The following is a 13,516-nucleotide window of genomic DNA, read 5'->3' on the forward strand; positions in this document are numbered from 1 at the left end:
CCTTCATACATCATATAACAAAATATTTTGCAGAGGGGATTGAAAGCATCCTTGTGTACAAAAATCCCTCGTGTCAAGCAATAATGGATGTTTTTGTGATAGACCTTGTTTGCAGCATCTCTGGCCTGCTGAATGAGCTCTCTTATGCGGTTTACATTCTCAGATATGTTGCCTATTGGCATCAGCTGTTGGTTGATGCTCTCAATCTTGTTAAACAGATCCGGGAGCTTGCTTGTTAATTTCTTTACTGTTATTGTGATGAGAGAAAAAAATTATTGGGGGACTGGAAAGGAGGAGAGATACACATGCAAAAAATGTCAACTCTGATAGTCTTATCACAAGTCTCACAATACTTGGTGTTTCCTTAAAATCCCAGCTCCTGGAGAAAACAGATTACATGAGAATCTCAGCTTTCTTTTTTTTTTTAAACCTAAGTTTTTAACCCTCATGGTTGTGGAGAAAAGCCTGGAAATGTGACACGTGTCTAAAGGCTTAAAAGCCAAATAAAAAGAACTCCAAATTTATTATTTTTAAAAATCTCATGATTTTAAAGCCAATCTCATGGTTTTTGGATGCTAGCGGTTGGCCAAATTTGCTATACATATGGTTAGCTAATGTAATTCTCATTTTGCATACACTGGTGTAAATCAGGAGTAGCTCCATTGACACCAGCAGTTATACTGAAGAAAAACACTTGTAAATAAAAGAAAAGGAGTACTTGTGGCACCTTAGAGACTAACCAATTTATTTCAGCATAAGCTTTCGTGAGCTACAGCTCACTTCATTGGATGCATACATCTGTAGCTCACGAAAGCTTATGCTCAAATAAATTGGTTAGTCTCTAAGGTGCCATAAGTCCTCCTTTTCTTTTTGCGAATACAGACTAATACGGCTGTTACTCTGAAACTTGTAAATAAGCAGAACATCTGGTCCACTGTGTTTCAAACAATGCAGTTGTGCTTACATAAAATACACCATCCAGAAACTCACAACACTTTTCATTGTTATGGTTTAATTATCCACCTTATCATAACACTATTGTTTTAAAAGCCACCTTCATTCAGACGCACCATCTCTTATTATTATTATATCATTAACAATGGGGTTAATTTCACATACTGTATTTTATTTTATTCCATCAGACTCAGATTCTACAGAGCTAAAAACAAATACAGCATATAAGTTCCTTGGGGTAATGACTATGCCTCTTACGTTTTTACAGCACCTTGCACACAGTGGGTGCCACCAGAAACAAATAATAATAATAATTATCACTATGTCTACCTGGTTACTGTGACAGAAATTTGAGAGGCGTTAAACAACACACATTAGCAAAGAGCAAGCACAGCACCCACCTGAATTGTTTGCTTCCGTCAAAGCCTTATTGAAGTCAGCACTCTGAGTGCTTCCATAGGTGCCCTTTATTTTTTCCACATCTGCTTTAATTGGGTTCAGTTCATCCAGTACATTAGCAGTGATATCATTGGCATTTTTGACCATGTTCTTTGCACTGGTAATGACGCTGTCTATGTCATCTAAAACACACACACAAAAGTCTAAGTAAATACTTTAAACAACAGCAGAATCACATAAAGTAGATGTGCTCGGTAAATGACTGACCTCTATTTATCCCACTGAGATCATTTTGAAAAGAAACAAGGTCCGTCAGCATCCTGTTCTTCTTTCCTTCCACAATACCCAGTCTCTGCTTTATATCTTCAAGAGTTGGATTAATATCTGAAAAACAGTGCACTATGAATCAGCCTGGTAGGTGTTATACAAAGGTGCCCTCGGCCACCTGGTGGAATGGCAGCAGCGCTCTGCGCTGTCACATGAGCTTTGGGCATTTACCTTTCCCATCCCTGTTAAACAACTTAGGTAGTAGTGCAGATAGTAACCAGCGGTGAAGATACCCATTCTGCCCCTCAGAATAGGAAAAAATGAGTGATTAAGGCAGCTTAAGAGAAGGGCACAGATTTTGGGGATACATTATTATGCATATTCAATATATTATGATTATATATTATGTAAATAATGCACAAATAAAAATACAATGTCCCATCATGATTATGACTAGTGATTATAATGCTGCCACAAGAGGACATACCTTAGAAGACTAGTAATGAAGAATGAGAATTGTGAAGATGACATTATAAAAAAAGAACCACTACTGCATTCAGAAAACTGCAAGATCTGGAAGGATAAAGACATTTTGATAAAAACAAAACCCAGCATGTATGGGACAACTGTTGTGTCGATACTGCTGTACGGACTGGAGAGCAAGAGTATGAGGAAAGCCAATGAATGCAGGATTTTGACTGCAGAAATGAACTTGCTGAGGGAAATACTCAGAGTTTCAAGACTGCAGAAAATAAAAAATGAAGAGATAAGAAAATGGCGAGGGCAAGATACATTGGATAGATGTGGTGAAGAATGACATAGACCAAGAGGGTTTAAAGATGAACAAAGCTGTGAAGCTGGTACAAGACAGAAGTGGTGGAAGGACTTCATTTGGCCCCTTTGTCACTGTTAATATGATGGATGGGAATCAAAGAAGTGAAGAAGCCATGAAAGAAGAGAATGGAAAACAGGATGAAATATTATACTATGACCTATATACTATAAGATTGTATGCTTGTGTATCTGCTGGGCCACCTGTAATGAATGTATGTGTGTATATGTGTGTGGACCACTGATCTCTATAGGATGGAACATCAGAACTGCTCAAGTGTGTGTGACCATGTCACCCTCTATTGGCTGCATTCCAGAAAGGGTAAATACTCTACTAAGCATGCACCATTATTAATGTTTCCCAGGTTACTGCTAGCACAGAATATATTTATGGATCAAAATAACAGTGCAGAAAGCCTACCTTTGCTTTTCATTAACAGACTGTTCAATATTGTGCAATTTAAGCTATTCAGGGGTTTGGCAAACAGACGTGCATGGCATAATCCCACAGGCGTGTGTTAAACGTAGGATACCCGATAAAACAAAGGGACAAAAGGCAAGTACAATACATGGATCCCATTTCAGTTAAAGATGCTGAGATGCTTTACTGCAGAATCAGATGTTACATTATAATGGCAAGAAATGGAGACACCTTCCCTCTACCTCTCCCAAGCAGAGAGTAGCTTTTGTTTCCATAAGGGCCCCACTGACAATGGCTGCTGAGGGAATTAATCAGTGCATTCCCTAGCCTTCCCGACCACACCCTTCCTTAGTTAGTGCTGCCCACATTTAGGAGTGCACAGGCCTCCTGGAGCCCCTCTGCAGTGGCTCTCCCAGTGGAAGTGCCTGGTGAATTTAACTCATACTTTATGTCCCAATCTAAAGGATTTTTTAAAAAAACTTCCGCACACACCCATAATAATACAAGTAGGTGCATGCTTATAGATCAGTGGCAATGGTCAGTGGATTATATCTATTATATATAGCCTTTCTGAGTGACTAGCCCCAAACCTTGCCCCTCCTATTTTTCCTGTTTGAATATTTTAAATGTAGGTGTTTTAACCAGATCAAAATGTTCCTACTGTATTAGGATTCTGTTCTTGGAGATGATGCTCAACCTTTCTGTGCCATTCAGAGTACACTAAGCAATACACTAAATAGTCTTTGCAATTTGCATACTTCTCTCTCTTTGACAATCACATCTGTTGCAGAGACAAAAGCCTGTCTTTAAAATACACTAATACCTAGTTCTTGTATAGCGCTGATCATCAGTAGATTCCAAAGCACTTTACAAAGGAGGTCGGTATCATTATCCCCATTCTACAAATGGGGACACTGAGGCATAGAGAAGTTAGAGTGACTTGCCTAAGGTCACCCAGCAAGCCAATGGCAGAGCCAGGAATTGAACCAATATCTCCTGAGCCCTAGTCCAATGTTCTATTCATTAGGCCCCGCGGCCTACCCTCCCTGTCTTTCTGGTCAGCAACCAAATCCTATCAATACCACAATATATTTTACAGTCCTTTTTGTAGCATTCTTGGTTAAAGAGCTCTTATTACAATTTGAAACATGTTTACAGAACTACAATGTCTTGGGATTTCCCAAGAAGTATTAAGAACATTAAAACAGCTCTATTGGGTCAGACTAATGGTCCATGTAGCTCAATATCCTGTCTTCCGACAGCAGCCAATCCCAGACACTTCAGAGGGAATTAACAAACCAGGGCAATTATTGAGTGAACTATCCCATGACATCCATGTCCAGAATCTGGCAGTCAGAGGCTTAGGAACACCCAGAGAAAACCATTTAAAATGACACTTTAGGAATATATTCAATTTTTAATCTATATATAAGATTTAAATTACACTCTATCTCCAGCTTCTATCAGCAGGAGTATCAGGAAACCAGGTTTATTATAAACAATGTGTTAGTTTGAGGTAACTAACCAAATTTACTTCTAAGACTATAAAGCATATAGAATGTAATGGTACTGGTTTTGCTCGGTTTAGGTAACTCACCCACCCTATGACCACAGATCTTAACTTGAGATAGCTATCTTGATGTAAAAACACACTTATTTTTTTGCAGTGAAGACAGACCCTTCTGCTTCATTAGGATTCTAAGGCTGAACTGAACAATTTAAGAGCGGGACTGCAGCAAATCTAAGGATAAGGTCTTGCTGTAGAAGAGAATTGCAGGGGAGGGGGCAATGGTAGAATTTGGCATCCCACAGTGTGGACCATAATTGAGTTGAAGAATCCACTCCTCACCCTCTTGCAGAAGGAACTTCTAAACCATAGTATCATGTTCCATTATAATAGGTAAGAATGGAGCTACCCTCTCCTGCTTACAGTTAAGTGTGTGCTACAGAACTTTGCTAAATCAGAACCATAAACAGTGACTTTTAAATGAGAATTTCTAATACTGTATAAACATTCCTGTTATCATCTTGCTTTTTACAGTACCTTGTAATGTCTTTTGTGTCATCTGTGCTTGATTTAATAGATTGCTGCTTTCAGTGTTCAGTCTCTTGGCTTTTCCTGCTAGGTCTTCCCTCTCCACAGTCTGGTGATAAAGCACGGTACTGTAAGATTAGTTTTATAATTGAACTCAAAGCAGAAAAACAAATCAGAAAGAGTAAAAATTAATAATCTAATCTAGTTTAAACAATAAAAGGAACAAATGTTTCCAACAAAAAGAAGATACCCCTCCCTTCACAGCTAGTGCTACTGGTGAAACCCTGAGTATAACACCGCCCTTTGTCCTTAAAAGCAATGTTTGTTCTTAGTGGAAAACTGTGCCTTCTGTCATCTTCTTGTCTACCACCTATGGACCAATAGTCAGACATGGGTAGCACCTAAATTGTGACCCATAATGCACATGCAAAACCAACATCTGAATATGCAGAACAGTAATTGTACCTGCAAATGGATAATTTCTACGTGCAAATATACGCCTTGTATGTGTACAATGAGGCATGCACGAATTCAACTTCAGTGCCCAGCTAATTATAACGATCACCTGTTTGTAACAAAATTACCATCATTTGACAACATAATGCCCTTACCAGTAAAGCTGAATCAGCTGCATTTACAGCTTTGTTGGCTGCTTCCTCGGCTGCACTGACGGCATTAATAATATTTTCATAGGCAGTAGCAGCTTCCATGGCACAGTTCACCAACTCATCATTGCTGGCGTTTCTCTTAATTCTGTGGAAAACAGGGTGAAAAATACAGCCATGGGGAAAAACTGCAGACTAAAAAACAAAGCATGACTTATTTTAAACAGCATTTAATCTAAATATTTGCTAATTAATGCTGATGAAGGAAATGCAAATGTTTTACAACAAAACCGACCAACAGCACATAGTATTTTGACATAAGGGGCCAGGTTCTGGTCTCCAGTAACGCTGCTTTACACCAGTCTGGTGCTGCAAAGCAGCTTGTAAGTGAAGAGGTTTCCTGGCGATCCCAACGGCTCAACATGGCCAGCTCTGTGCCACCCCCATCACAGCCCCCAGTGTAAGGGCATTGGTCAGAGAGCTGCAACCTCCAGTTAATCCCCAGCTGCTGGAACAGCCCTTGGCGGGCCACGGACAGCCTAGCATAAGACAGACTCGCTTCAGGGCTGCTCTATCTTGCACCGGGAAGCAGCCCAGCAGCCCTGGAACCAGGGAAAGATAAGAGACAAAAACCTTTGTGCTCAATTCACCGTGAGCTGTGCAGTGCCAGGTATCCAAGACTGCCTGGTCAATATTTATGACAACACTGTTTTGTTAACTGACCAAGTTGCACGGACAACTGGAAGTTTTCAAAAGGAGGCTGGATTGCCATCTGTCTTGGGTGGTTTAGACACAACAAAACCTGCATCTTGGCAGGGGGTTAGACTAGATGACCTTTGCGGTCCCTTCTAACCCTATGACTCTATGTTCTATGATTCTAACTAGACAAAATCTCACAACCAGATTTTTGAGCAAAGTCATTTCCATCCAGATGGCATGTTATGGGGGTTACTTTACCTTTTGGGAGTTTTCTTGTTAGCATTAGGGCTAGGTGAAAGTTATTTGCAAAGAAACAAAATAGAGTTCTGCCCTTTTTTGCTTCTTTAATATATATACACAAGGTCTCAAAAACTTTATTTATTTTAAGGGTCCCTCCCTTCCCTACCTATACTTTACCTTAGAAATATCAAGTATATCAAATATTTTGCTCTGACTTTCCTGGAGGATTTGTTGGTGCACCAGAAAATTAGTGTCAACTTTAACTGTGAGCAATTAAAGGGACAGAGGTGAAGATTCTTCCACAAAGAAAACTTTTCTCCCAACCATATATCAGGCATTGGAGTTAAATATATATCAACAAAATCAAGCAAAAGGGAAAAAAGCATTTTAAAAAGTTTGACTAAAAATGACTAAAAATGACTAAAATTTCCTTCTTTTCTCAATATTCAGGTTTGGCTTCCTTGATGCTCATGATCACTCCATTATTATTTATTTGTACTTTGGTGATAGCCCAAGGCTCAATCACAATCAGGCCTGAATTGTGCCAGATACTGCACAAACTCAAGTTCCCAGGACCCTGAAAGAGCCTTTCAGGAAAAACAGACCAAGACTTAAGACTTAAATGTCTAAGACAAAAAGCAAGCAGAAAAAAAAAAAACTTTATGCACCAAAAAGCCGCAAAATGAGGAACAAACCCATTTTTTTTCTGCCTTTACAGGTCACCTTAAAGGGGAAGTGAAATTATGCACAGTACATTACAATATAGTACATCATGTACTTGAACTGTTCGTTTACAGAAATTAGAACATACTCAGCCAGTTGTCTTGCCAGATCTTGCAAAAACTTGGCATGCTCCTCTGCCCTCACCACCAGTGGCTCTTTGCCGGCTGATAAGGAAAGGTTCTTCAGTTTTTCATTCAAGTCCTTCCTTGCTCCATCTAGTTTGGCAGCTAGATTTTCATATTCCTGTGGTTTTATAAACAGAAATCTTATTTTTACTTGCACATATTACAAAGTGTCTGATAGTCAGCACTTCACCCTCAGTCCTGCATGTGAAGTAATCCCCATTTCCTTGCACAGCTGTGTAGAGCAAGGGAAAAAAGAAAACCCCTTTTCACAGACTGCAGTTCATAGGAGTCAATCACATTATTATCTATCCCATTGTACTTTTACTTCAATTAGAATGATGTAAGTTTTTACTCAGTATTTTTTAAATTTAAAATGTCACATTTTGATTAACTATACCTCTTTGCTCTTCTGAAGTAATCCAAGTATGCTGTTAGTCTGGGACAAGGAAGACCGGGCAGAGTTGAGATGATCCAAGACATCGTTCTGTTGTTTATTCATCACTTCAATTTGTTTCTAAGGAAAATTGGAGGGTTGGAAAGCATGTGATCAGTTCAGCTATTAGGGGTGGGGGAAAAATCAAATGATCATCTAGCCAACCTAGTTAGCAGCAGCATTTCCAAAGCTCTCATCTGTGTATTATCAAGGTGCCTTTTGGGGATCTAATGACTTACTGATATTCACAGGTATTTGGGGAAATTTACATTAGCACAGCCCAGTTTGTCAAGCTGAGCGAGGAGCCAACTGGAGCTTTGTTTTCCTATCAGTGTATAGACACAGCTAGAGAAGCCCTAATCAACTCCTCACACTGCCTCAAAGCATTGACATCCTGGGCCTCTCTCCTCTCAGCGCTGGAGGATATAAAAACAAGAAACCCTGGTCCCCTCTCCCAAACCTTCTGAAAGACTGAAACCATCTCCACAGTTGGACTCTCTCTTTGGGTCTTATCAGTGAGGGAAAGGGAAGGCTCTCCAGCTTGCCCTCTCTGGAAAGCTCTCAGGGGAGAATGAATGAAGACGCTTGGTTCCAGCATCTCCTGCTCAGTGGAGGGATCAGTGGGGAGAAGAGTCCAGCACAGCCCTACAGCAGCAAGTACAATGGCCCTGAGGTTGTGGCAGGACAGTGCACATCATAATCACAGTCACATGGTATTTGTATCCAAGTGTGTGCAAGTCATCCCAATAGTAGGGTCTGCAATCAACCCATCTTCCCCTCTATCTATCATATCAAATTTAATCTTATCACAAATACACAAACATTTCAACTGGCGGCAGAGGCAAAGGCAAAAATGGATTAATGATCTGTGCAGATACATCCACCATTTACGACAGTCTGTAAATATTTTTAGCCATACTGTCAGAGGTGAAGCCCTACACTGACATGTAATATACTGAACAATTGTAATGTACAGATGACAGTAGTGATTCTACTGTCCAAGAAGTACTAACAAAATAGCTGAAAACTTAGCTTTGATAAAACAATGCAGTGTCCTTTGAATCAGAAATACTATTTGTTTAAGAGAATACAGGCTATCATATGCATACATTCTTGCATTAATTCCGTGTCCGACCAGTTCTGTTTATTCATTATAACATCTACAAGAGTTCAGGGACTTATTAAATATGTGAAAAGTCTAATTTAATTTTTCCTGCATTAGGCATCACCACAAACAGTGCTGATGAGCATTTCTGATGAGACAGGATGGCAGGCAGCGCTTATTTATCAATAATTAATAACTAGCACTATTTAGTGATTTTCATCCATAGATCTCAAAGCAGGTTAACAACAGTGGATAAGCATCATTATTCCCATTCTACAGGGCAACGGAGGCTCAGAGAGGTTAAGAGACAAGCTAAGAACCATACAACGAGACAGTGACGGAGTCAGGAACTGAGCCTAGAGCTCCTGACTTTTTGTCCTGTGCTCAGTTTACTACGCTCACAGAAGACAAAATGAATAATTATAGCTGAACACAGAAATATTCAGAGCAGAGAGTATCCAGATTCTCATGTATATTAAATCCCCTCTACACCACTTTGGTTATATGAAGGGGCCCTTAAGTGGGAGTACAGGACAGACCATTTCAAGACCTCTTTGCACTGCCAGAGAGGTGGAAAGAGACATTTGTGCAAATGGGAATCGGGCTCAGAATGAACTGAATTTGGCTTTACAAGAAGGCCAAAAGTAAGACAGAAATATTTCCTCCCATCTAATAAGTCCAACTTTTTAAAAAGTGCTATTACCTTAATGTCTTCCAAGAGCACTCCATTATCTTTGTTTAAGTTTTCAGCCTGCTTCGTTTGGCCAGTTGCTTCATTGAGAGCTTTACGAAGATCATTGAGTTTGGATTCATATTCGTTTAATGAATCTCTTATCGTTTTAACAATTCCATGGTTTTCTTGCTGGTGCTTTTGTAGCTCATTCCTAACACGCTCCAGCACTGCAAGATTAGAATTGAAAAAGATTAACAGAAGCAAAACAAAATTAACTTTATCCTGCGAGGTTCTGCCTTTCGGATTAAATGGCCCAGGCTTGTGAGATGCTGTGTATCCTTAACATATGTAAAAAGAAAAGGAGTACTTGTGGCACCTTAGAGACTAACCAATTTATCTGAGCATAAGCTTTCGTGAGCTACAGCTCACTTCATCGGATGCATACTGTGGAAAGTACAGAAGATGTTTTTATACACACAAACCATGAAAAAATAGGTGATTATCACTACAAAAGGTTTTCTCTCCCCCCACCCCATTCTCCTGCTGGTAATAGCTTATGTGAAGTGATGACTCTCCTTACAATGTGTATGATAATCAAGGTGGGCCATTTCCAGCACAAATCCAGGTTTTCTCCCCACCCCCCACCCCCCCAACACACACACAAACCCACTCTCCTGTTGGTAATAGCTTATCTAAAGTGATGACTCTCCTTACAATGTGTATGATAATCAAGGTGGGCCATTTCTAGCACAAATCCAGGGTTTAACAAGAACGTCTGAGGAAGGGGGGGGGGTAGGAAAAAACAAGGGGAAATAGGTTACCTTGCATAATGGCTTAGCCACTCCCAGTCTCTATTCAAGCCTAAGTTAACTGTATCCAATTTGCAAATGAATTCCAATTCAGCAGTCTCTCGCTGGAGTCTAGAGTCTAAAACCCCTCCAACGCATTATCAAGGATCTACAACCTATCCTGAAGGATGACCCAACACTCTCACAAATCTTGGGAGACAAGCCAGTCCTTGCCTACAGACAGCCCCCCAACCTGAAGCGAATACTCACCAGCAACCACATACCACACAACAGAACCACTAACCCAGGAACCTATCCTTGCAACAAAGCCCGTTGCCAACTGTGCCCACATATCTATTCAAGGGACACCATCACAGGGCCTAATAACATCAGCCACACTATCAGAGGCTCGTTCACCTGCACATCTACCAATGTGATATATGCCATCATGTGCCAGTAATACCCCTCTGCCATGTACATTGGTCAAACTGGACAGTCTCTCCGTAAAAGAATAAATGGACACAAATCAGACGTCAAGATTTATAACATTCATAAACCAGTCGGAGAACACTTCAATCTCTCTGGTCACGCAATTACAGACATGAAAATTGCGATATTACAACAGAAAAACTTCAAATCCAGACTCCAGCGAGAGACTGCTGAATTGGAATTCATTTGCAAATTGGATACAATTAACTTAGGCTTGAATAGAGACTGGGAGTGGCTAAGCCATTATGCAAGGTAACCTATTTCCCCTTGTCCCCCCCCCCCCTCAGATGTTCTTGTTAAACCCTGGATTTGTGCTGGAAATGGCCCACCTTGATTATCATACACATTGTAAGGAGAGTCATCACTTTAGATAAGCTATTACCAACAGGAGAGTGGGTTTGTGTGTGTGTTGGGGGGGGGGTGGGGGGAAAATCTGGATTTGTGCTGGAAATGGCCCATCTTGATTATCATACACATTGTAAGGAGAGTGATCACTTTACATAAGCTATAACCAGCAGGAGAGTGGGGTGGGGGGAGAGAAAACCTTTTGTAGTGATAATCACCCATTTTTTCATGGTTTGTGTGTATAAAAACGTCTTCTGTACTTTCCACAGTATGCGTCCGATGAAGTGAGCTGTAGCTCACGAAAGCTTATGCTCAGATAAATTGGTTAGTCTCTAAGGTGCCACAAGAACTCCTTTTCTTTTTGCAAATAGAGCAAAAAGAACAGCCTAACACGGCTGTTACTCTGAAACTTAACATATGTAGTTTCAGTGTGTCATCCCATCAGCGATAAATGTGCTGCTTTCGGGATCCAGAATACTATGGATAATTTAACATGACAAATCAGCTTTAAACGAAATATGGTTGAAGGTGAACTTTTGGAAATACTAGATTTTTTAAAAAAACATTAATCTAATTCAGCTTCATCACCAAACAAGGCCAGGGAGAAACTGGGTAAAGCCATCAGCTCCAAAAGTCTAAATCTGTATTTAAGTAATGCTGAAGTTGTGCCACAAACTGGGGCTTTACAATCTACTCTTCCCCAGTGATGGTTAAGTTACATGACTGACTCCTATGTAGCACTGAGAGAACATTGTCATGGTTAAGCCAAGCAGCAGGCCAAATTCTCGCCCAAGGTGCATCTATGGTACAATGTAACCAAGAGCTCTGTAGGGCACCTCAGCAGCCGCTTGTTCCAGTCCTGGAGAGAAAACCCCTCCGAAGGAGACCATGTCTACCTTTCTTCTCCACTGCACCTCCTTCCCAGCAGAGGAGTGTGGGACCCTGCCTTCCCACCTGTTAATTAGAGCAATCTGAAGGATAGTATCAAGGGAGAATGGGCTTTTCCCGATGTCCCAGTAGAGATGGCAGGAGTGGGGTGGGAGGTATTCCCACCTTGCAGTGTGACACATGGGATATTATGGGCCACAGACAAGTCAGAAATAGAGCTGTCAGCCATGGAGAGAATGGATCTGTTAGCCAAAGCCTTCCTACCATGGCAGAGGGAAATACAGTCACAGATGGAATTCTCTGCCCGTACTACACAATTTTGGCCTACAACCTTAGATATGTATGTGCAGCATGCTCTGCTCAGATGCACGACATTGTGTATGCCAGACAAATAGATTCCATGGAAATCATTGTGCAGTGAATGACATAAAGAATTCTGCTGAGCTCTACCTCACTCAAGGCCTGATCCAGCATCCACTGAAGGCTATGGGAGAAACTCCATTGATTTCAGTGGGGCTTGAATTTGGTTTTACTGCACACATAAAAAAGTTGCCGAAAAAATACATATGAAATTGTATTGTATTATACTATTTCAGAAATAACATATGGTCATACAATGACAGACCATATTATAATATGGAACCACATGAAGAGGACACAAGATGGGTGCAACCTTAACTTTTGTACTTCTTGACCTTTGAGTGCTCAACTATACTGCTTTAATAGTTTCTTAATGTAGATTTTTTTATGGACTATCTGCACACACTATATTATTTTATATAATTTATATTTACACTGTTTCTGTGCTTTATAATTAGCTAGTGGAGAGATGGATATAGGACTTTTTCATTTAGATTCATTTAGAGATCAAATAATGCATTAGAAAGCAGACATCAGGACATTATTTTGATTTTTCCCCAACTTAACTTCTTTCATGATTACATTAAACATTCTTAACCTCCTTCAGAATCATATGTTCACTTGTACAAAAGCTGATGACTGAAATACATTGCAAAGGTGCGATCAGATGCTGAAATTCTGTATCACTCCCTGAGCGTCATCATTTGTAGTCTCTTATGTTTCAGACATAAGATTTGAACATTTTAAACTAAGCAGAATAACAAGCTAAGAGCTCAAGAAGGACCCCCTTACAGAGTTGAGCTTCTCTTCTCTCCCTTTCTGCATCTGTTTGCAGTTGTACAAAGTTGCGTTTTCGCATCTCTCTCATCATCTGTTCTGCTTCAGCCAGTTCCTTGGCAGCATCCCCCACAGGCAATGTGTTACCTCCTGCATTGGTGCCAGCTATCTGTTCCACGAGCACTGAAAAAAGGAAATATCACATTCAAACAGAGAAGATACTTAGATTTACACAAGGGAGACAAATCCCAGAGCTGCTCTTCTTTTTAAGCACATAAAGTCCAATCTTGCATTCGTTACTGAGGGCTTGTCTATACAGACACTTAGTCCGTGGCAAGCTGGAGTGTAAATCTACCCTC

The 13,516-nt window shown here is 40.3% G+C and overlaps 1 protein-coding gene across 6 annotated transcripts in view; it reads right to left on the bottom strand.

The window, feature by feature from the left end:
• The window catches only part of LAMA3 (laminin subunit alpha 3), a 185,984-nt gene that overhangs the window by 22,904 nt on the left and 149,564 nt on the right, over nucleotides 1-13,516 (bottom strand). For all 6 annotated transcript variants that reach the window (XM_043539735.1, XM_043539734.1, XM_037892741.2 and 3 more), the window contains 9 exons: nucleotides 13,173-13,340; nucleotides 9,541-9,737; nucleotides 7,697-7,813; nucleotides 7,263-7,417; nucleotides 5,519-5,660; nucleotides 4,917-5,016; nucleotides 1,621-1,737; nucleotides 1,356-1,535; nucleotides 105-247 (listed from right to left, as the gene is read on the bottom strand). In XM_043539735.1, the coding sequence (XP_043395670.1) occupies nucleotides 105-247; nucleotides 1,356-1,535; nucleotides 1,621-1,737; nucleotides 4,917-5,016; nucleotides 5,519-5,660; nucleotides 7,263-7,417; nucleotides 7,697-7,813; nucleotides 9,541-9,737; nucleotides 13,173-13,340 (1,319 nt within the window). The remainder of the gene's footprint in view (nucleotides 1-104; nucleotides 248-1,355; nucleotides 1,536-1,620; nucleotides 1,738-4,916; nucleotides 5,017-5,518; nucleotides 5,661-7,262; nucleotides 7,418-7,696; nucleotides 7,814-9,540; nucleotides 9,738-13,172; nucleotides 13,341-13,516) is intronic.

This window comes from Chelonia mydas, chromosome 2 (assembly GCF_015237465.2).
Source record: "Chelonia mydas isolate rCheMyd1 chromosome 2, rCheMyd1.pri.v2, whole genome shotgun sequence".
Classification (NCBI taxonomy): domain Eukaryota; kingdom Metazoa; phylum Chordata; order Testudines; family Cheloniidae; genus Chelonia; species Chelonia mydas.